The 25,930-nt window shown below is 35.5% G+C and overlaps 1 protein-coding gene across 22 annotated transcripts in view; it reads right to left on the reverse strand.

Moving 5' to 3' along the window:
- PHC3 (polyhomeotic homolog 3) overlaps positions 1 to 25,930 on the reverse strand; it is a 79,072-nt gene that overhangs the window by 40,528 nt on the left and 12,614 nt on the right. For 10 of the 22 annotated variants that reach the window (XR_014314412.1, XR_014314413.1, XR_014314414.1 and 7 more), the window contains exons 5-7: positions 15,713 to 15,871; positions 13,342 to 13,440; positions 5,122 to 5,368 (exon numbers count right to left, since the gene is read on the reverse strand). Coding sequence is in view for 8 of the 22 variants with exons in the window: in XM_082741949.1 (XP_082598075.1) it covers positions 5,122 to 5,368; positions 13,342 to 13,440; positions 15,713 to 15,871 (505 nt within the window). In the remaining 14 variants the exon portion in view is untranslated. The remainder of the gene's footprint in view (positions 1 to 5,121; positions 5,369 to 13,341; positions 13,441 to 15,712; positions 15,872 to 25,930) is intronic. The other 12 variants (XR_014314406.1, XR_014314407.1, XR_014314408.1 and 9 more) reach the window with 3 other exon arrangements.

The raw sequence follows: 25,930 nt of genomic DNA on the forward strand, positions 1-25,930 counted from the left end.
GGGGGGTCTTTTAAGGAAATTAACATCTGATTAACAACTCAAAACACAGGCACTTAAAAGGTTCAAAAAATATCCACCAATTCTATTTTTTTAAAAAATAGAGATTCATTCTAAACTTTCACCTAAAGTAATTTTCGCATAACTAGACTAGCACTTCAAACTAAGACTGAAAATTTTATGCCAGCACTTTATAAATGTGTTGATAAGGACTCTACACTACAGGGCATTCAATTAAAATCTCAGAATCCTAGAGTGCCTTTTCTTCAAAGGCTCAAGGTGCTTTCACATTTCTCTCATTTGTTCTCACAAAATGCCTGTGGAATAGGTAAGTATTATTTTTCCTCTTTTACATAAGGCGAAATAGAGGTTTTGCCATCGTAACAGCAAACAGCCACTTTAATTCAATTTTTAAAGTTATAACTAAAATACCACATTCTTGATGCACAATGGGTAACACATTTATGGAATAAAAGTTCCTTCTCGGTTCTAGTTAGTAAGCAATCTTTTTTTATACTCTAGAACTGGTAATTTAATAGTATTCAATTAACACTTTTACCTAAATGAGGCTTTTCTTTGATCAGAAATCAAAGTGAATCTATATATTTTATATTAGTCCCTAAGCCCAAGTGACAAGAAAATAGAGAATAATTGTAAGGCTATCTGAAACAATACTTCTGTATAAGAAAAGTCCTAGTGCTCTCGAGAATACCATGTTCGTTAACTTCTCCAATTTTAATAAACTTTTTATTATTGTCAGGATGGCCTTTATTTGGAGAATTAATGATTGGCATCATCTCTCACATATATAGAGCTCTTTATATAATTACTTACAGTTAAATATATTATTAAATAATTATATATTATTGTAAATTATTAAACACATTACTTTACTAAGTAGTTACAACAACCTTATGAGGTAGACAGGGTGCTACATTAATCCAATATATTACTGGAGAAGGAACTGGCCAGTTAAGTGTATTGCCTCAAATCACCCAGCTATTGAGAAAATTTTATGCAGCCCTGGGTGTAAAAGAACCCAGAATCCCTAGCTGAGTATGGGTTCCTATTATGGATTGAATGTTTGAGTGCCCAAAAATGCATATGTTGAAACCCTAAATCTCCTGTGACTACATTTGGTAATGGGACCTCTATGGAAGTAATTAAGGTTAAATGAGGTCAGAAGGGTGGGGCCCTTACAAGAAGAGCAAAAAGCTCACTATCCTTTCTCCCAGCACTCAGATGAAAGACCATGTGAGGACACAGCAAGAAGGCAGCCATCTGCAAGCCTTTAAGAGAGCTCTCACCAAAAATAAACACTGCCAGACCTTGATCTTGAGTTTTTCAGCCTCCAGAACTGAGAAAATAATATTCTACTGTTTAAGCCACCTAGTCTATGATATCCTTTATGGCAGCCTGAGCAGACTAGCATAGTCTTTTCACTACATATTAAATTAATACTTACAAAAAGTTTGGTATATATTTTTTCTAACTGATGTCATAAAAGCTCTAAAAACTGCTATAAAAACTTAAACTCGAGGGGCGCCTGGGTGGCTCAGTGGGTTAAGCCACTGCCTTCGGCTCGGGTCATGATCTCAGGGTCCCGCATCGGGCTCTCTGCTCAGCAGGGAGCCTGCTTCCTTCTCTCTCTCTCTCTGCCTGCCTCTCTGCCTGCTTGTGATCTCTCTCTGTCAAATAAATAAATAAAATCTTTAAAAAAAAAAAAAAAACTTAAACTCGAATGCAGTTAGTGATAATTTCCAGTCATATGGTTAAAATTCACCTTTATTTTATATATTAAAAATAGATAAACTATCAAGTGAGAGCTACAAATTCAAGAAGAAATGAAGAAAACCAAATGGTTTTAACATCTTAGAAATAAATATAAAGAAACAATAACCATATCCATTATAATAATTATTAGTCTATGCTACAGTAGAATACCAGTAGATTTTTTTCATATTTGAAAGTGACCTATATAAATAAGCATTTTCTAACTGAGGAACAGGATAAATTACCAAGAATCTCAAAAACAAAAAACAAAACAAAAAAAAAAAAAACCCTTAACTTCAGACTAACTTCTCACCAACATGAGCAGAAAACCTAAGAGTGGAAAAATTCAGCTATTACTTAGCCATAAGATACAAACTGCTTTGAATAACTGCAGTGTAAGGCTTGAGTGAATTTATAAGTTTGGTAACTCCAAAGGTTTTTGTGGCTTAGGGTATTTCATTTGGTTTTACTTCTAATCAACACCACCACGGGAAATTGGAGTTTGGTTAACACAGTTATGAGATCTAAATTTGGTATTGCAATTGTCCTAAGAGTCTGATGGTTTTAGCTTACTGATCTCCTCCAAACCTACATAAAATACTGGCCATCAGAGGAAGGCAACGATAGGGATCCTACCACACTATCAATTAAAGAAAAGCAGAAGAGTAATTGTCAACTTAGAACCAGGTATTGGGAGCTCAGGAGAACTGAAAATCTAAAAGTAATCTCCTTGCTTGAACTAACTAACCCTGCAAGAGGTCCTAGCTTTATCTGAAGGGAGCATTCTCTTTGGAAGGAAATTAACCTACCCCCCATTATAATCTATCAAAACTATAATCACTAAAAATTGTCCCAAGCAATCATGTCAAGTGCAGCGGGTCACTAATGCTCCGCAATGACGCCTATCAAAACTGGCCAGAGGCTGGATTGAGGCTGAAAATACTCTACACAGTAGAGTACAAAAAGCCTTATCAAACCATACAGAGACCTAGGACCTAGGCACACAGATGTTTATAAAAAAGAATTCACATCACACTATACTATGAATGGACTTATTAATTTATACATTACAACAATGCCTGCACTTATCTAAAGATTCAGATTTAAGAACTCCAAGCAGTGATACCCAATTTGAATGGGGGAAAAAAGAATTGTGCTATAATTTCCAAAATTCAAATGGAAAAACAGACCAACTATTAATCCACCAAATAGTTACTGTCCCCCTAATGTAAATAAGTACATATAAGGCACAACTTAGTGCTGTCAAGAAAAAAGGGTGAAAAGGTAAAACAAAAGAGGGTTAAAGAAGTTAATAATTGAAAAGTACCTGACACATAAGTGTTCATTATTATCATCCTACTCTCTAAGAGCTTACTATACAGTAGAAAAACTAAGATCAGTAAGTATACAAATAACTATAAAAGAAAAAGGACCACAAAGAAACAAAAACACTACACAGTTCAAAGTGATGAGAGATTTCTAACTAGAGGAATATCAAACAATCCTAAAACACTGAGGTTGGGTACTACAGAGAATGCAAGCAATATTAGCACAGAGGAAACATGCAAGAAAAACATATTTAGGTGGAGAGAAAGCAGACTTCAATAATATAAAATTAATCTTTAAAAAGTAATACATAGTTATAAAAAGACAGAAAGAAGGTGTTACTTGATGAAGTTGAATTAAGGGAGGACATTTTTTTTAATGAAACATATGTGGTGTCTAGCCCAGTGCGTAACACACACACATACTTTCAATAAACAATAGCTGGACTGTAATAAAAACATATGCAGATATATTACAGAAGAGATACAAGTATAGTTGAGAAGCAAAGGAAGGGATCCAGCACAAGGGAGACAAAAGATTCTATAACAACTGCAAGAGAAGGTTAGGAGCTGGTAAGAAAGATACAATTGATGACATAAGCAAACAGTGTTAACTTTAAAGTAGAAAACAAGTAACTCCTTATCTTATTAGAAGTGAAGGAAGCTCAACACTGAGTAATTCTAGATGAACAGAGGAGGTGGTAAGAAAACTCACTCTGGATGGCCCCAACATTTTCAGCCTAAGAACCATGAAGGATCTCATCTTGTGGATAGCAGAGAGAGCACATATGGGATTCAAAGATGGATGAGAATGAAAATGACTTAGTTGATTGCCTGACATCTTCCTCTCAGAGACGGGAAAAAAAGCAACATCATAAGAAAAATAATTATACAAAATCCTTATTTTTGTAAAGTGGTAAACTCCACTCACTAACGATAACTTTTTTTAAAAAATGTGCTTTTTAAAGAGCTTTTAATTCTGTCCCACTAAAGCATATTAAATAAACTACAGGTAAATCTTTTTTTTTTCTTTAAACTAAAAGGTTTTTCAAGAAACAAGAGTTGACAAGGATGTGGGGAAAAAGGAACCCTCGGGCACAGTTGGTGGAAGGCAAACTGGTGCAGCCACTGTGGGAAACAGTACAGAGGTTTCTCAAAAAATTAAAAATAGAACTATCCTACAATCCAGTAATCACAGTACTGGGTATTTACCCAAAGAATATGAAAACACTAATTTGAAAGGATATCTGCATCACTATTTACTGCAGTATTATTTACAACAGCCAAATTACGGAAGCAGCCCAAGTGTCCATCAACAGATGAATGGATAAAGAAGATGTGATACACACGCGCACGCGCGCACACACACACACACACAAATTATTCAGCCATACAAAAGAATGAACAGAGCTAGAGAGTATAATTCTAAGTGAAATAAGTCAGAGAAAGATAAACACCGTATGACTTCACTCATATGTGGAATTTAACAAAGAAAAAAAAAAATAGAGACAAACCAAAAAATAGACGCTTAACTATAGAGAACAAGCAGATGGTTACCAGAGGGGACTGGAGAGAGGTGGGAACAGGTAAAATAGGTAATGAGGATTAAGAGTACGCTTTTCTTAATGAGCATGGAGTTACATAAAGAATTGCTGAATCACTATATTGTACACCTGGAACTAATATAACACTGTACGTTAACTATACAGGAGTTAGAATTTTTTTTAATTAAGTAAATAAATAAAGCCATTGGTTTTACCAATACAATGAAAGATCAGCACATAATGAAGATGTTAATCAAATGTCGATTAACCAAAAAAATTTTTTATTATTATTTGTTTTAGCTATTGGGCTCTTTTGATTTCTCTTTCTTCAACTACAATACTGTTTTTTTTTTTTAAACTCATGAAATTCACATTTTAAAATGTTTTTAAAAGTATTTTTGTTCCCATAATAGACATCTTTTGTTTTGCTCTGCCTGCTGATAAAGTGAAAAATGCAACTATTTCCAACAAGTTTATCCCACCTGGTGCTATTAACTGGTGAATACTTGATGTCCGGGTAACAGCTGTGCTTCGTGATTCCAGACTTGGACTTTCTCCCTTCTTATTACTTTCTGGAGAAGGATCTCGTTGGCTGATTTTAGAACTGGTGACTGTTGTTTTGTTATGACAAATTGTCAATGACTGAGTTTGACTAGTGCTTTTTGGCGGACCATTCTGTGAGCTAGATAATACACCCAACTTCTGGCTGCGTAATGTTAAATTCTGAACCTGAGAACCACACAACAAAAAATAAGGATGAAACAGATGGAATTAATTGAGATATGATAATCATTACCATTATAACAGCAATGACAATACATTTATAGTATGTTTTTTACATATCAAGTTCCAAGCACTTGAAATGACTGATTAATCCTAAAAGAAAGGGGAGTTATTATTCTAAGTAATCATACCTTAAATATTAAGTAAAAATTTATTAAAAGACATTAAGGGAATCATTGAGAACAAAATGAAAATACTATATATATATGTATATATATATATATATATATACATATATATATATATATATATATATATATCAAACGAACTATATATATGAGGAAATCACTCTGCAACATACTGCATTTTGAAGTTACCAGCTCAGAGACAGGTGAAGGGAAGGAGAGAGAAGGGTACTCCACATAAAAAGGAAAACTTGATCAAAGCCTCAGTGGCAGAAGAGCCCAGGGTGTGTAAGAGAAGAAGCAATCCCTTCAACTTCTCTCTGACTCCTCCAGGCCAAGAGTGTGAAACCTTGAAGGTTACAAGTGCTTCATACTCTTGTGAGAAATTACTACATACAGTTAGGTATGTGCATATACAATACTGTCATCCTCACACAGATCAGAAAGAAAAAGAAAAGAAAAGAAAACTACCCCTTCTACAGAGGTTATAAGGGAACACTCATCTTGTATATTAGAAAACTCATTCATCAAATCACCTGCCCACTGTGATAATTAAAAGCATATCCCAACTCCTTTTTAAGTCCTATTGTTATGGAATACTCACATGGCTTTGAGAACTACCTCTCATGAACTGAAAAAACCTCGAATGGGGCCTTGAAACGGGTTACACTGTGACTCCTGTCTATACCCAGGGCTATTCTAAACATACCACCAATCTGGATGGTAGCAAGATCATCCCCCAATGACTTTCACCTGAGGTTTATACCATTTCCAAAGGGCAAGACAGAAAATGCCTCTCCAATAGCTGCCTAACCTTTTACCGATCTGGAAATGAATGCATTAAACACATTTATGCTAGCACTGACCCTGAGTCGGAAACTGAAACAAAACATTCTAAAGTGACAAAGCAAATGAGATACTGCTGCTTTATGCAAACTCCTGTTTCATGTGTGTTCTGTCTCTACAACTGTATCATTTAACTGATACAGGCTAAAACTTCTTTTCCTAAGTGCCAAATGCAGTGGGCAGCCAACAGCAGGTGCTGAACAAATGTTCACTTCAGAGCAGTTGAGGCTTGAAACAGTCTATTCTAAACTACTGAAAGAATTTTCTGAGACCATATGGAGCATCTTCTCAGATTTTTGTCAAATATTTCATAGCAATGTAAGTGGACTAATAATTGTGGTATTACTGAAATTTAATACAAAAATAAAATTGCTAAAATCCAGGTTTCTCAGCTTGCCACTCAAAGCCCTCCACAATCTAGGCCCAAACCACTCTAAGCCCCATTCCCCACTATTTTAATCCACAATATTCACATTCTAGCCAAACCGTTCTGCTCACCCTTCTCCGAATACACCTTATACTTCCTCCATTTAGAGAGAGCCCCTGCTCAAGTTTCTCTTGCCTAAAATGCCATTCTCCTGAAGCCCAATCCTTTCATCAAGGCCCAGCAAAATCCCTCTCTCTCCCAAAGAAGCCTCTCCAAAGTTCCTGGTTAGAAATAATTTATCCTCTCCTCTACAATGCCTTTCCCACAGAATTTGGACATACTGGCCTACAGCACTGACATATGTCTAGCTTATTTTAGAATTACTAATGTGTCTGTGAAATGTTGAGACACTTGCTGGCAGGCTCTCATCTCTGACATTCATTTTTGTACTCCCCACAGTTCAGTGCTACAGACATAACAGAAACTCTGCAAGTCTGAGATATTCTCCTACATCTGATTTTAAAATATATATTAACTGCCTTTTTTTTTTTTTGCTAAGTGTTTAGTTCTATTTACAGTTTTCTTAGGCAAGCAGTAAAATCTGTTCATATTTAACCAAAAAAAAATCTCAACCAGTATCTAGTGGAGGCACATTAAAGTCTTTTAAGAAGCAAGGGGAAAAAACAGCATAAAACTGAACATAAGCCATAAATGATCTAGAAGTGAACCAAATCATAATAATATTCAAAGGCTAAATTATAATCTGAAAAATGAGAAAACTTTCTTTCAAATAAAAAGCACATTCACAGTATATGAGGATTTCACACAATGAACCCTAAACCTGCAGCAATCCATTTCTATAGAATAATTTTGTTCTTTGGAATTCTGAAAGAAAATGTATGTATGTGCTTATTATATGTATCATATACATTATCTATATGAATAAATTTTGGAGTATAGCCATAATAACTATGGTCATCTTGGCTTATATATTTATAATAAATTTAAAACATGTCAACCATACTCCTAGAATACAGTAGAGTTAATTCAGCTGTTAATAGAATGACCATATACTCAGATGTCCTTGACAGACGTTCCCTTTTGAGAGGAATCCACCCTTTCTAGATACAGAATAGTTCTGTAATGTCCAACTTTCATTTCATCTGAACTTTTCCTATGATCAAATTATGGAAACATTCTGACTTTTAAAAATCTAGGTTGCACATGATCTATTTCTGCTAATTTCACACATTACATTTTTATAGTGGGTTACTGAAATACTCATATCTATTATTTAATTTGGCTCTAACAAATACTGTGTGAATTACTGTGTAACATCCCTTCTTTGCAGATGAGGAAACTAAGACTTAATGTCATACTGCCAACAGCAGAGCTGAGTTTCTAGCTTTTAAATCCAAAGGACTATTTTTTTCCTCAATTCTAAAAGCATTCCCTGATAGCCTTGGTAAGTAAGATGTGCTACTTTTAGTCCTATATCTTTCTGAAAGTCAGACTTTTTACTTATTTTCTTGGTCATGGTCGGGAGAAGGGATGGTGCATTTAAAATAGTAAATAAGGGTAAGATATTCCAAATTTCTTACTTTTGGACAGTATGCTACAAATGAATTTTAATACTAAGAAAATATTAACTGTTATACTGACTTCTGTAAAAGAACATTAAAATAAAATGCCAACTTTTGCATCTCTCAATTACAAATTCATTGTTTTAAAAATTTCATATGAAGTTTAAAAATTAACAAAGTGGAGCACGAAGTTTTTCAAAACTAACAGCCCCAAATTTGAGGACAGTTACCACTAGAATATGCAAAGTATTAGCATCCCCTACCACTGTCATCTTCATTTACTGCCATTTCAAAAGCACTGCAAAGAAAAAACATTTGTAGACAAATTCCTAAAGGTCAATCCATCCCTTTAGTTTCTCAAAGTCTATCCTTGAATTAAGTCAAATTATCACAGAGCCACATACCTGTATCACATCAAACTGGACCCCAAAGACCCACTTTTATAAAATTACTTTCACTATGCTCACATTAAAGGTACTACTAAAGACACTCTAAGAGGTTTTCTCCATGAGAACACACAGGACACACTCTAGAGCACTCTCTAGAGAGCATGTTAGTTGTTTTTCTAACAGCTGGTTTATTTTACCTTGGAAACTGTGAATCATTTAAATGGCTACCTTACTCTTTTCACTATTAGCTACTTGAAAGCTAAGAAGTGAAGTCATGATTTATCTTTAGATAATATATAACAAAAATAGTGATTAGTGGCTTGTGATATGTGCCAGGCACTATGCTAAAAACATTTGAGTATTGTCTCATTTATTCCTTTTCACAAGTCTGAGCTATTCTAGCTCACAGTGAAGAAACTGAGGCTTAAATTATATCCAACATAACTTCATTTAAATGTAGCTTAAAAACAGGCAAAACTAACATAGGTCAGGATAGTATGACTCTTGAGGGGCAGCAATGACAGGACCAAAACAGGCCATCGGGGAGGCTTCTCTGGATCCTGGTAAGTTTCTCCCTTTTGGTCTGGGTGCTTGGGATGTAAGCATATTCTGGTACAGACTGTTGAACACTTAATATATGTTCTGGATTTATATTATACTTTAATGAAAGCTTTAGAATGTCCAAAAAAGAAAAAAGAAACTGACGCTCAGGGCACCTGGCTGGCTCAGTCACTAGAGCATGCAGACTCCTGATGTCAAGGGTCATGCATTCAAGCCCCACGATGGGTACAGAATTTACTCTAGAAAAAAAAATCTGAGGCTCAGCATAGGTAATAATAACAACTAACATCTACGTATCAGATACTGTTCTATTTTTCAATTATTTTTTAAGGATGTATTCATTTATTTGTGAGAGAGAACGTGCATGCAAGAGTGTGGTGGGAGAAGAGGGAGAGAGAATCTCAAGCAGACTCCCTGCTGAGCATGGAGTCTAACGCAGGGCTCCATCTCAGGAACCCTGAGATCAAGCATCACCTGTGCTTAAACCAACAGTCAGATGCTTAACTGACTGCCCCCCAAGCGCCCCTTATTTTTCAATTAAAAACATATTTAATCCTCACTACAACCCTGTGAACCATTTTATAAATATTTATTTTATATTGTTGAAACTGAGGGAGAGATCAATGATATATAATGAAAAAGTGGCAGAGCATGTACTTGAACCAGGAGAGTCTAGTTCTAGAGTCCAAACTTATAACAATATGCTACACTACGATCTTGTTCAAAATCAATCAACTGGTGAGTGACAAAGCTGGAAGTTGTTGAAGTCAGAATTTTAACCCAAGTCTTTCAATTCCTCCCTTTGCAAAAAAAAGTACTGAGTACCTATAATGTTCTAGACACTAAGCACATCTGTTATTCATTCTTCAACTTACCCTACAATTACATATGTCTATATATATATACATATATATATATATACACAAATATATATGATAAAAATGTTTGATAACTTGGCTAATACAACTGAAATTAAACCCATGGAGGATTTCATGTGTATAACTTGAAGAGGACCCTCACTCCTAACTCTATGCCACTTTTCTATTTTGATTTCTGCTTTTTTCATGCATGTTTTCAATTTATTTTATCTTGTTTTATTGTATGCATTTTATAAATCAATTAAATAAAATCTTAGTTGAAACAAAGTCAAGAATAAATAAAAAATAAAATTTAACATGTTCTGAAAGTTAATTATGGTCTATCTTTATTGGGTTTTATAAAACCAAAAGAAAACAGGAAGATCATTACTTCAACAAATCACTCCACAAAGAGATATCATAAAGGTTTAGAGGTCAAAGAACCTTAAAGATAATAAAAGTCTCATTTTGTAAATATGGAAAACTAAAGTACAAAAACGTTAAGGAATTGTGGAAGGACACGAAGCACATTAGGAGAAATCTGAGTTTAACTGATCACCATCTTTATATGCTGATATTGAAAACTGGCCTTTATTATTCAATAAAATAATAAGGAGGTTCTATGAAAAGTACCAAAGAATATTACTACTAATTTTAACTTTTACCAAAAAAATTAAGATTAAATTAAAAACAAAAAGCCAACGATGACTGTAAATTATACCTATTTCTGCCATATGCAGTCTAAAACATTAGCTACGGAAAAAATACCAAAATAGTATCATACAAAGTAATATCCTACTCAACTGGTTTTTTTTTTTTTTTTTTTTTTAAGATTTATTTGAGAGAGTGTGTGTGTGGGATAGCAGCAGTGGGACAAGAAAAGAAAATCTCAAGCAGACTCCCTGCCAAGCACAGAGCCTGAAGAGGGGCTCAATTCCATGACACTGAGATCATGACCCGAGCCAAAACCAAGAGTCAGACACTCAACTAACCACACCACCCAGGAACCCCTTCTACTCAAATGTTTGGTTTGGTTCTTTTTTTTTAAGATTTTTTATTTATTTATTTGACAGAGAGAGAGAGAGAGAGAGAGATCGATCGATCCCAAGTAGGTAGAGAGGCAGGCAGAGAGCGGGGGTAAGCAAGCTCCCTGTTGAGCAGGCAGCCCAATGCAAGGCTCGATCCCAGGACCCTGAAATCATGACCTGAGCCGAAGGCAGAGGCTTAACCCACTGAGCCACCGAGACACTCCTACTCAATTGTTTTAATTAAAATTTATTCAGGGTGCCTGGCTGGCTCAGTCCATAAAGCATGCAATTCCTGATCTCAGGGTTGTGAGTTTGAGCCCCATACTAGGTACAGAAATTACTTGAAAAGAATAAAATTAATTTTAAGAAATAAAATTATTTAATTTAATTCATTTTAGTCAACTTTACTGAGCTGTAACTTACAATAAAATGAACAAACAGTTCAAAGAGTTATACAAACGCTTTAATGAAAATATGGAACATTTCCATCACATAAAAGTTCACCCATGCCTGTCCCCAATCTCTCCCACCTTCTGAACCTGGTACCACCAATTTTTTTCACTATAAATTAGCTGTGCCTGTTCCGAAATTTCAGTGAAAAGAATCACAGGGGGGTGCAGTTAGTTGAGCGCCCGACTGTTGGTTTCGGATCGTGTCATAACCTCACGGTTGTAAGATCCAGCCCTGCTCAGGCTCCACACTCAATGTGGAGAATCTGCTTTGGATTCTCTCACTCTCCCTCTGCTCCTCCTGCTTATGCACTCTCTCAAGTAAATAAATAAATCTTTAAAAAAAAAAAATCACATGGTAGATATTCTCTGGTGTCTGCCTTCTTTTGCTATTATGATGTTTCTGAGATGCATCAGGAATGTGTCCTTTTTTTATTTTTGAGTAATATTCCAGTTTGTTTATCCATTTACCAGTTAAAAGACAATGGTTGTTTCTAGTTTGGGGCTATTCTGAATACAGCTGCTACAAATATTCGTTTACATGTCTTTATACGTATATATATTTCCAAACCTCTCGGAATAAAAAACTATAAGCAGATTTGCTAGGTCACATGTTAAGTATATGTTTAACTTTATTAGGAACTGACAAACTGTTTTCCAAAGTTGTGACACCATTTTACACTCTCACTAAGAATATTATGAAACTACAGCTGCTCCAATTCCCACCAACATGTGGTATTATGAAGTTTCCTTCACTTCCACCATTTTAGTGAGTGCACAATGATATTCGTTGTGGTTTTAATTTCTGTAAGGATTATTGATGCTGAACATGTTTTCATGTGCTTATTGGCCTTTTGTATATCTTCCTTTGTGAAATGTTAAATCTTTGGCCCATTTTTTACTGATCTTACCGAGCTATAAGCATTACTTTGTATATTCTGGATACAACTCTTTCGTCAGACATACGTATTATGAATATTTTCCCTCAGTCTCTGGCTTGCCTCTTCAAAAACAATGTTTTTTGAAGATTTTAACTTTGATAAATTCAGATTTGTTATTATTATTTTTTTTTATGGTTAGTGCTTTTTGTGTCCTAAGAAAGCTTTGCCTAGTCTACGGCCATACCATTCTGAATGCACCCGATCTCGTCAGAAAGCTTTGCATACCATACAGCTGTAAAAATAATCCTTATGTTTTCTTCTAGAGGTTTTATAGTTTAGGCTTTACCTTTAAGTCTATATTCTACTTCTAGCTCATTTTTGTGAATGGTGTGAGGAGAAAATTAAGGTTTTTTTCATAGTATCAAACAAAATAGTATTCTATTCCATTTTTTAAGAATTTCCCCAATTCATTTTTAAACTTAAAATCTATCTTCACTTAGTTATTATACAACTGCTTGCAAAAGAATCTACACAAAAGAATACAACTCACATAGTAAGAACAATAAGCCTGCTTTATAATAAAACTAAACATACCATGTTATAGCAAAAACTCATTAACTTTCTCTAATGTCAAATAACCTAAATATCTGTGCTTAATGGTAATTTCTATGTAACCAAAACTTCTTGAAGTTCTCACAGTATTTCATTAAATTCCAATCCAAAATGTAGGACAAAGAGCACTGAAATCATCAGCAACTTAAACACAATGTATGTTTATCTTTAACCTAAAGATCCAGACCTCAAGTACCACATTATGAAGCAGACAAGCTCACCTGAGTAGCTGCAGACTGACAGGAAGATGACGATGACGACGAGACAACAGGAATGTCAGACTGTACAGCAGCCACAGTGGTAGCGGGTGTGAAAATCAGCTGTACAGACAGAAAAACCAAAAAAATACCCTAAGACAAAAGAACGTGTCCCACACACAATGTATAGCAGGCAAGAGAGACTGAAATTTGTGACAGAAAGACAATGCAGTTTAGGACTGTCCTCTAAGCAAAAGGTTTTACGTGACAAAGAAAAGTTTCTAATACAGAACTCAAAAAAAAAAAAAAAAAAAGCATAAACATTTTGAAACAGCTCATGATTCTGATGAGTAGAAAAATAAATCAGTGCTCCAAAAAGAAAATGTATTTTGGTAATATGAAATCCTCATACCAAATTTTACCCCAAATAAGCTATTATTTACTCAAACTTTTCCCAGCTCAGAAACTACTATGGCAGGATTTCTAAAATGAATTTATTTTCAATAGACAACCACTCTTGAATACAAATTTCAGTGAGAAACCTGAAAAGAAACACAAGAGTCTTTTCAGTCTTCTTTACCACAAAAGGTAACTATGCCCCAGACTACAGGATTTCACTCAGCTACATGGGATCTACAATACAAACCAAATTGCTCTTGATTTTAAAACTAGTCATAAAGAAATATTCATTCCAAATGTAAATGCCACATGTCAAAATACAACAACAAAACGGCCTGCAAAAAAGCTTACATCAAATAAATAAGGAAGAAAGACATACTCGATTTATTTATTTATCACCATCTCTTCAAATGTTATTTTTTAATGTTAAAACAGAATGCCATTAGTTTAAAAAGGCACTATCAATCCACGCAGAGATTATCCAATCCAATTTAGTATATTATGATAGTCGTTTCACACAGTGTGTAAATACTCTATTTTAAAATTGCACTAGGAGTTATTCAGGTCCTCAAACTATTCCTGTTTAAGTTAAAATTACTGACTATAGGATCTTTTAAATTTCAGTTCTTTAAAATACTAAATTTAAGTGAATTAAACAATGAAGTATAACTTTCACAAGAAGGTAACTGCCAGAACAAACAACTAAAAGCACTAAAAATAAACAGAAGATGTTTGTTCTATTTAGCTTGAACCATAAGAAACTGTAAGTTTTATAAAGAGGTCAAAAGTAGTCACTTCAAATGATTCAGCCTAATTTTAAAGCACATTATTAATTAAATAAGATCTCTTAGGGGAAAAAACCCAGAAGTATGGTAATGTCCACTGAATAATCTGTAAATAAAAGGTGGGTCATGTCATTGTTTCCTATTAGAAATATGATGGAAAACTTTCTTTGTAATTTTAGTGGAGAATTGGGGATCCAGATATATATTTAGTTCATTGGACAAAGAAAGAATATAAGTAAATACATACTAGACCAAAGCTCTTGTCTAGCTACCTGCAGACATCAAATAAAGTAAATGCTAACCAACGCCTTAAAGAAGCTCAACAGGGGATGCCTGGGTGGCTCAGTTGGTTAAGCAGCTGCCTTCAGCTCAGGTCATGATCCCAGCGTCCTGGGATCGAGTCCCGCATCGGGCTCCTTGCTTGGCAGGGAGCCTGCTTCTCCCTCTGCCTCTGCCTGCCATTCTGTCTGCCTGTACTCGCTCTCTCTCCCTCTCTCTCTGACAAATAAATAAATAAAATCTCAAAAAAAAAAAAAAAAAGAAGAAGCTCAACAGGTAAACTAGGAAATCAGTAGGTACTCAAATACAGAAGAGCCAAATTAACATTCCTGTATTAACAAAAGATTAAAGTGAACATAATAACACAAATATTTTGTTAAATTTAAGATGGGAATAACCAAAGCTAAAAGTTATCTGGTAAATTACCAGAAACTCCAATACAGATTTAAGAAGATGCCACAGTATAAATTCTAACTTATAGTTAATCACAACTTTTTAACACTGCTAACTATTTAATCAAATTTAAGTTGTCAAAGATATACAATGATTTTTCATATATATTTCTACATATCACTGCAAACATTAATTTTAACTGTAAGATGCCATCAATTATAAATGCACCTCAATTTGAGAGATGTTAAGATGTGAAAAAAGTTTGAAATCCATAAAATTCCGTATTAAAAAAACAGTCACTCCATGTTACAGAATCTGTTAGCTTCCCAATGTTACTATTTGATACACCAAGAAGCCCTAACAATTAAAAGTAGAATTTTTCATGACGTAAATGTATAAGAGCTAAGCACATACATATAAAAAATTTTGTTAAACATTTCTTAAGTATTAAAAATGCCTCTTATTGCATCAAATCAAGAAACATTTCGATCTCTCTCAAGTCCTTAAACACTGAAAAAATTTGGTAGCTCATATCTTACCATTTGAGCTCGGAGATACATTTGAGCTTGGCTTGCCGTTAGGGTAGGGGAGGTACTCCCTAGTAACATAGTCTGTTGGGTAATACTGCCGCTGGTAGAACTGGAAGCCTGGGAACGGCTTATTAACTGTGCAGGTGTAGGAGAAGTGGAGAGGTTGATCTAAGGAAGAAAACATATTAGGTCATAGGCTTCCATTTCTTGCTTCCATGCCAGTGAATTTCACCAAGCTGCAGTTAGGCAATCAATGGTATAAACTATGGCTAAGGAACCTAAAAGAGAGGGCTTTTATCTATGACAGAGCCTCCCTCACTTCTTTGGGCAATTATTTGCACATATGCAAACAACAGTATGTACTGAATAGTAATTAGGATAATTTTTAAGGATATGCTCAAGGTGTTTCACTCACTAAGATTTCACTATCTTAAAATATCATTTCCACTACCTCTCAAAAATCAGGGTTAATATTCCACTATTTTAATATTCCACATACTAACTTAAAACATCTGAATCAACAGTTTATACTATTTTTTCAGATTCTGTCACATTTTGAGGGATTTCTCAGGCAAACAAAAATTAAAACACAGATAATCCATTCACATATATATAAACACACATATAACATATAATTAGTATAATGTTCTCTGTCAAAAGCTCTCAAAAAAGAAATACAATTGCTACTTGTCAAACAGATGGAAAAATCCTGAGTTCTGGTTACAAAATTAAATTATAAGCACTACTGTAAAGTTATAACTTCTGTTAGAAAAAAGAAAACCAGTTCAGAGTCTACCTCTAGGATATATGAGAACCTTATAAATGGGCCTTATCTCTGAAGGCAAACTTCACAAGGAAGTAAAGGGCAAAGGGAGACATATACCCTTTTTTATTTTTCCAATTTCATACCACAAGCATATATTACCCTTTTCTTCTTCTTTTTTTGTGTTTCATTTTTCTATTTGGGTCTTTTTAAATTTTTATGCATTATCCATTTTAAAAATAAATATTTTAGTAAGTAATATAACCTGATCTCAAGTACTTTTTGTGAACAAAGAATAAATTTAAGAAATAAGAAGTCACAAAATCGTTTTTTAAGCTTTTGATTCAAGCAACAAGGTAGACTAGCCTATTATAGCCATGTGCCCAAATACACTCACTGAAATACCAAAGCAACATGAAATACCAGAACACAACTGAACTCCTAAGAGGGGAAGGGGAGGGAAATTCCCAGGTTCCAGAAAGGAAGAAACTAGCTGACACCCAGCACAAAGGCAATCTCAGGGGACACTGGTCTAAAGATAGAAGACCTGATTTTGAGCCTATTTCAGAAAAGAGCTAGAGGTAAAACCCCTATTTTGAGCCAAGATCGTCAAAAGGGGTGCTCAGTATGTGAGAAGAGAACAGGAAAAGCTCCACTCATACGCTTTAAGACCAGCAAGGAAGCCTGCCATCTGCCTTGCCCCGAATGGAAGGAGAAAGGCTCCTATGAGAATCAAAACCCCAGGCTTGCACCATGTGGGGGGGTACACAATCCAAATCTACACTACCTGCAATTTCATAACCCATCCCAAAACATTAGCATTTAAACCAGTCCAGGACATTTGGTAAACTGAAAAAGTAAGACATCTGGTAAATTGAACAAGTACCTGGAGGAGGCTAAGTGAAGGCCATACTGGAGGACCTCTCTGTGCTGGTTTTACATAATTTCCTATGAGTCTATAATTATTCAAAAATTTAAAAGTTTTTTAAAAACTGTATAGAGGGTACAAAAGAGTTGATTAACTAATTCTCTAAACTTATCTGTATCTTTAAAGTATTATTAATTTTAATAAAATACATTATACTTACATCTATAATTCAGTGCATAAAAGCAATGAATACAATACATAGAATTATTCTGCAATATGCTTTTTGCTCCTAGCATACCACTAACGTCACATTAAGCAATACTCACCAACGCCGCCCATCTGACAAATTCAATGGATCTTTTCAGACCATTCCCTCTCAATCTTCTTACCAGCTCTTCTTTCAGGCCCAACCTCAAAATGTTCACCCCCACCATTTTTCTTCTTGAACTCCTAGATTACCACACCCACGCTCCCACAATTGCAAAAAACTCAAACATGATGACTCTAAATCCTTAATTATAAACTCATTCTGAGCTACAGATCCACATACGTACAGAACACATCTTTCTGGGTATCTCTTATCAACTCATATTCAACATGTTCAAACACCGTTATTATTCCTTCTTAAGCCAGCTTCTCCTCAAATAATCACTGGCATCTACTAAAATCTACAAAACAGATGATCTGGAAGTCATCCTGATTCTTCCTTCTCCTTTACCACACATACAAAACCAGTCACATCTTACTGTTTATACACCTTTATTTTCTTCGTTTTCATTTTAATCACTTAGTTTGAGAGTCTGGGCCTATGGCACTTCCAGCTAGATTACTTCAACAGCCACAAACTGACCTCCCTGCCTGTAATCTTGTTTCCTTCTACTTGCCAATCTTTCCCTGATTTAATTAACTATTTAAAAATGTGGATAACATTCTAGCATCACTCCTCCCACCCCTCCATACACACCTTTCACATTAGCTATATAAAGTTATATGCGATATCATAATGTTCCACACCTCTGTGGTCCTAGTAACAATGCTCTGGACTAGTCTGGGCATCCCCCTAGTCACAGGTCCCACCCCATCTGTACCAACGTAGTGAACAGCCCTCTCTCAAAAAGCATCTGCTCTAATAAGTTTTTTCAGGCATCCCTACATCCCACAGAACTATTTCCCTTCCTTTTTGCTTGTTATCATTGATATACTTCTATCTCACCCTTCTAAACAATCATTTCTATAAGGGTAGGGATTATGAACTATTCATCTTCAAAAATATCTACAAAAATACTTTCATTCAATACGTTTATTAAGTTAATGAATACCATGTTATTTTAAGACATATTTCATAGTTTCAATGTAATATATAAGCTCATCATAAAGAGTATCAGTGTGAATGAGGAAAAAAAAACAATTTTAGTAGCATCCCTAACAAAGCAGAGTAAAAATGCAGACAGTGTGGTGATATTAGTTCAATTCTAGTTTTGATATGCTACATAATAAGTTATTAGTAAGCCCCCCCAAGACTTACTATTTTCCTACATGTCTATGAATGGACATTTTGGATAAAGCCTTACTAAAAAGATTAAATCACTTTGCAGGATAAAACTGGACCCAGGTTTTCTGACTCATGTATTTTGGCATTCAGAGTGGTTTCCTACACCCTGATAGCTTGTAAATTTGGGTCACTGAAATAATAGAGCCATGGCACTTTTTTTCAGACAGTGGAAGGAAAAGAGAAGGGAGGGAAAGAAGGAATGAACTGTAGTCAGGATAGACCACACAGTCTTCAAACAGAAACACAACAAAAGTCTTTCTAAAAAATGACTGGCTGGTAGCTAAAATGCCTGAGAGTGCTCTTTAAGGAAGCAGAACACACAGTATGAACAGAATGCTTTTCTTTTTCTTAAAAAAAGAAAAAAGGAAGTAAGAAAACAAAATAGTAACTTCCTAACCACCTGCATTTCCATTTTGTCTAAGTTGTGAGAACAAAAAACCAGTATCATGTTTATTTTTAAGTTCCACATAACAGGTAACATTTTAGGCAGTGTCTAACTCACAAATGCCCAACCCATGAATGAGGGCAATTATACCTCTACAAGAAGTCCACCTCCACAACTGGCCTAACTTTAAAACAAAAACAAAAACAAAAAAAACCTACCCTTCCATTCCACAACAGATAAAGCTCTCCCTACTTTCTGCTTTTCTCTGCTGACCTAAGCGAAAGGCCTCAAATCATTAGCATTATATTCTCTGTCAATTCCATCCCAACATTCCTAACTCCTTTTCCCTTTAAAGCCTTGGCCAATCCTGTCACTTCATACCTGAAACCCCACACTCCCTGAAGGAACTCACTCTTTGAGCCCTTATTACTGGAAGCTCTCTTCCCAGTTGGAAGCACTAATTTCAAGAGTCACCAGAGAAAACCATGTCTACAAAGAAAAGCTGTTTAACTCACAATCACATCTTGGTGTCCCTCCAACACAAGGTTATGTAGGCTTTTTGGCTCAGAGTACTCCCTAGAACCAAAGCCCATTTGAAAACCATTGATGCTATTTGACCGATCAAAATCAATCAGGTATATCTACAGAAACATAGTACACAGACATTAAAAGGATAATGTATACCTGTATTATTCAACAACATGAAAATATCTTTATAACCAACTGCTGAATGAAAAAAACTATGGAATAACATATCCTGAACAATCCCATTTACGTAATTATATAAATATGTGTTCATGTATACACACATATCACATATGAAAAAATGTTGAGAGAAAAGCAAATGTATATACACACAATAATGCACACTCATAAAACTGTATATTATTAAATCTCATATAGATATATAGGCATACACACACCACTTTGGAAGAATAAGCACCAAACTGTAAAAGTGAATAATGCCTACTAGGGGTAAAATTTAGGATAACGTGTATTTTTTTAATCTTTTTCGTCTTTTCTGTGTAGGTACTAAATTTAGAATCAGAGAAGAAATGCTATTTTCCTTTTTTTTAATGTTTACTTTAGTACATTGTTTTTACCACTTTATTTTTTTTATTTTTATTTTTTTTTAATATTTTATTTATTTATTTGACAGAGATCACAAGTAGGCAGAGAGGCAGGGAGAGAGAGAGGAGGAAACAGGCTCTCCGCGGAGCAGAGAGCCTGATACAGGGCTCGACCCCAGGACCCTGGGATCATGACCTGAGCCAAAGGCAAAGGCTTTAACCCACTGAGCCACCCAGGGGCCCCTGTTTTTACCACTTTAAAGCAGTGTATACATTTTCTTGCCTCATTCTTCAGTGGGGATTTGTATATGAGTAATTTAAGTATCTAGAATATAAAATGCTATATTAAAATTTCAAATAATAATATCTACCCATGAAGATTTCCTTTAAGAGACTGTACTTTCTCACTAATAATATGAAATAAAATGTGAATCCTACTTATTACCAAAAACCATTATTTCTACCATTTGCAATACATGCTATAAACACAACAGCAGGGACGCCTGGGTGGCTCAGTCAGTTAGGCATCTGCCTTGGGCTCAGGTCATGATCCCAGAGTTTTGGGATCAAGTCCCACATCAGACTCCTTGCTCAGTGGGGAGCCTGCTTCTCCCTCTGCCTGCTGTTCCCTCTGCTGTACTTTCCCTTTTCCCTCTCTCTGACAAATAAATAAATAAAGTCTTAAAAAAAAAAAAAACAGCAAAACAAGAAACTTCATAACTTCCCATTTGCTTTCAGATTTTGATATCCTAAAAAATTTACAATGCTAAAACAATTAAAATACTGGAAATACAGCATTCAGCAACGGGGATGGTTACATAAAATAAAGTGCATCCATACCGTGCAACACTATACAACAGCGTGAGTGAGTAAGATTGACCTTTGTGTGCTAATACAGAAAGAGCTGAAGACTGTTGGGTGTAAAAGACAAAATGCAGAATATTGTGTTTCCAGTGTATAAAAAAAGAAAAGCACAATAACACATACACACACATTTCTTTATGCTACATATGTCCATAATACATAGGTAAAGATATGGAGGGATAACCAACAAACTGAGAAGTCAGAAGGACTGAAGAGGACTTCTGAAGGGAACTTAGCACTTTTTCACTTTTTCTGTACTATTGGAATATTTCACAAGAATGCACTAAAGCTCCTCATGACCATACGAATATTCAGACTACAGTTTTACTTTAAGGTAGTATTAAGTTTTGGAATAGTCTTCTAAACTCAATCACTTGAAATTACATTTTTAAAAATCCTTGATTAAAGTGCCTCCTAAAATAGGTATTAGGATGAGAACATTAGCAATAGACCACTGGGAATGACTGGTCATAACCAAGTACTCTTCTCTCAGAAAAAAACCTGTAACAGGTTCATTTGATATGTGATTGATCTGACTTAGACATGTTTAGAGAAAAGTAAACATTTTTAAGGTTCTTGATCTAGAAAACCATCTCACTGACTCAATAAGTATGCTCCTTAGAAAATTTTTTAAAAACAAATAACTAGATATGTATACAAAAATATATAACAGAACTCCAAAACAAGTTTACTAATAACAGCAAAATTTCTAATATAGTCACATTGAGGGCTTCAATACATGAACTTTGGGGAGATGCAATTTAGTGTATACCTTGATCTAGACCCAGAGTTATCTAGATGAAAAGAGTAACAAAAACCACTTAATTAGACAACTTAATTTTACACAGAAGAAAAATGGGGTATAAATGACTAAGGAGGCTAAACGACTTGCTCTAAGCACACCACCAGTCAGTCACAGAATAAGGACTAGAATCCATGTCCTTCACCTCCTCCATTCTATCTTTCATAATAACCCAGAATTGGTAGTGAAATCATCATGTACTCTTTCTTGTGACTTCAATTTTCAATGAGGTGCACAAGACATCACTAATCACCAGACTTCCACATGAACTCCAAACTCATATATCCAATGTTTACTCAACATCTACCATAAAATCAGACTGTCCAAAACTTAACTCTTGATTTTGTTCTCAACACCTGCTTTATCAGATCCTTCTAAATGTTCAGGCCAAAATACTACAGTTATCCTTGACTCTTCACCTTTCCTCACATCTTTGATTCAATCCATCAGCATACCCTATTAGCTCTAATTTTAAAAAATATACAAATTTCAATAAAAAAATACTGGTGAAAAAAAATTATCTAGAATCTGGCCAACTACTTCTCATCGTATCTACTGTCACCATCATGGTGCAAGCCCCCAATCTTTCTTGGATTACTACAAGAATCATTTAACTCGTCTCCCTGCTTCTATCTTCACCCCCCACAACCTAACATTGTCACTAAGTTAAAACCTGAGATCGGGATGCCTGGGTGGCTCAGTGGGTTAAAGCCTCTGCTTTTGGCTCAGGTCATGGTCTCAGGGTCCAGGAATCGAACCCCGCATCGGGCTCTCTGCTCAACAGGGAGCCTGCTTCCCCCTCTCTCTCTCTGCCTGCCTCTCTGCCTACTTGTGATCTCTGTTTGTCAAATAAATAAATAAAATCTTTAAAAAAAAATTTAGAATTAAAAAACCAAACAAGGGACGCCTGGGTGGCTCAGTTGGTTAAGCGGCTGCCTTCGGCTCAGGTCATGATCCCGGCGTCCCGGGATCGAGTCCCACATCGGGCTCCTTGCTCGGCGGGGAGCCTGCTTCTCCCTCTGCCTCTGCCTGCCATTCTGTCTGCCTGTGCTCACTCTCTCCCCCTCTCTCTCTCTCTGATAAATAAATAAAATCTTAAAAAAAAATAAAAATAAAAATAAATGAAAAAACCGAACAACAACAACAAAAAAACCCTGAGATCATGGGGCTTCCCTACTGAAAGCTTTCCAATAGCTTTCCAATTTGAGTAAGAGTTTTTTTTTTTTTTTTTTAAGATTTTATTTATTTGACAAAGAGATCACAAGTAGAGAGGCAGCAGAGAGAGATCATGACCTGAGCGAAAGGCAGCGGCTTAATTCACTGAGCCACCCAGGTGCCCCTTGAGTAAGAGTTTTATAATCTCCTTATGACTGGACTACAATTAAGTCTCTAATGTCGTCTCTAACCACACTACCACTCTCTCATTCTACTCCAGCCACAATACTCCTTTCTGTTCCTTGGGCATGTTTGCCTCCCTAACCCTCCTTCAAATACCATCTTTATTAGCAGTGCCTTCCCTGACCACCCTAGTTAAAATAGCAAATTCCCTTATCCTATTCCCCCTTCTTGCTTTATTCTTCTTTATAGCACTTACCATCTGACATATTATATACCAGCAGTTTACCATCTGTCTATCCCTAGCTCCATAAGAACAGAGTTTATTGTGTTGCTGTGTTCCCGTACCTAAAGGGTTTTGACACATATTAAATGCTCAATAAATATTTGTTGTATGAATGAGTGAATATATGAATGAAAAAAAATCATAAAACTAACCGGGCTTCAAATGTTCATCTTGTCTGGCCCCATAACTAGAAAGCTATTACAAACAAGGTTTTTTCCTTTTTCACTAAAATAGTACAGTGAATTTAAGTCAAAACATCTGGGATTAATGTAGATTATAAGACCAAAAAACAACAAAGAAAAGATAAAGGGAATGAGATACAAATAGCCCTTGAGTCACTTAGAGACTCATGATTGCAATTTTTCAGCTACATAATCCTTTCCAGCTGAAAATGCTCAATGAAGCAGAAGTATATAGAGAATGATAGTATAAAAGTATATAGAGAATGATAGCACCTCACTTACATTAAAACAAATAAAATTAACCTCAGGCCTATTTACATTTATGTATAGAAACACACAGTAATAAACAAGAAAGCTTTACACATAACTTTTTCACAGCAAAAGGGACTACTGAGAAGGGACGTCCCTTTTACTCTACACATTTGTAGTGTCTGTACCTTAGACAATAAGAGCATATTTGTGTTTTATTTAGGCAATATAACAATTAACAAAATAGGGGCACCTGCGTGGCTCAGGCAGTTGAGCATCTGCCTTAGGCTCAGGTCATGATTCCAGAACCCTGGGATGGAGCCTTGCGTTGAGCTTCCGGCTGAGCAGGGAGCCTGCTTCTTCCTCTCCCCCACTCGTGCTCTCTATAGCGTGTACACTCTCTCTCTCTCTCAAATAAAAAAAAATCTTTTTTAAAAATTAACAAAATGAAGCTCTTCAATCCACTTCCTCAGAGAAAACTACTGATTAACAATTTGTTATGTATTACAGATATTCTTCTTGAATCATCAAGCAGATATATAATTTTTTAAAAAGTAATTTAAATGACAGGAATTGTTTCCAGAAAGATGGAACAGACATACTTTTCCCTATTCCTGCCCCTGTGGAACAGATATACTTTTCCCTATTCCTGCCCCTAAATGTAACTAAAAACCCTGGATGTAACATATATAACAAGCAAAAGAAGATCCTGAAAGGTGGAGAAAAGCAGACTGGCTAGGGACCTCAGAACACACAGGACCACGTGGTTGTGGGCTCCTTGGTTTTCCTTTTATCTAAGCCAAACTTAGAGCTGAAACAGTGTGTAACCCAGAAACACAAATTGGTGCAAACAAAAAAAACACCCCAAAAGAAGTCTGCTCTTTCAAGCCAAATGAACAAGAAAGAAACTCCCTAGCAACATAGAAAACTTTTAGATAGTTGCTCTACTTCAGCCAAACACCACAGAAAACACTGTGGCCCTACCCACAACAGCAAAGACTTCCACCTACACCAGGTTGTAACAAGGCACCTCAATTGCCATAATCCCTCCAATGGATAAGCATCAGAGAAGTACATAGAGGTAGAGAGCCAGGACTTTTATCCCAGCCATGCAGGAATAGACTACCTCCACCAACCCACCCCATCCCTAAGGTATCAGTGGAGACCAAGCGGGGAGCCGTAACATGGCATTCTTATTCCCTCCCCCGAGCCCCTCCATGCAGGGACACATCCATGGAGGTCTAGTGAGGAGCCAGAACTCTACCCCCGCTCAGGAATTTTGAGAAGCACCCTCTCAGGTGTCAGTCTACCCTCAGACGGTATTAAGAAGTTGGCACACATTCCCTTTCAGAAGCCAGGAGCCAAAATGCAAAGTTTAAAATGATCCATAGTCTCATAATACTCAAAATGTTGAGGTTTCAATCAAAAATCACTCATACCAAGAACCAGAAAGACCAAAGCTGAATAAAAAAGACGAGTGGATGCCAACACCAAGAAGAAAGAGATACGAGAATTCGGACAGATTTTAAAGCAGTCATTATAAAAATGCTGTAAATAAGCAACATAAGCACACTTGAATGAAAAAGCAAAATCTCTCAGCAAACAGAAGATATAAGTAAGAACCAAATGGAAATTTTAGAACTGAAAAACAGAATAATCTAAAGAAATAATTTAATGAGATCATACTACACATTTTTGCTTTTTTCACTTAATATCTAATGAAAATCTAAGTCTCTCTGTATACATACATACAGCATTTTTTGTTAGCTGTAGTATTAATGTATGAATTAACTATACATTAATCTTTGATTAATGGGCACTTACTTATATTGTTTATAATTCATCATTATAAGTCATGCATATTTGCATAA

The sequence above is a fragment of the Mustela nivalis genome (assembly GCF_964662115.1).
Source record: "Mustela nivalis genome assembly, chromosome: 1".
In the NCBI taxonomy this organism is placed as follows: Eukaryota; Metazoa; Chordata; class Mammalia; order Carnivora; family Mustelidae; genus Mustela; species Mustela nivalis.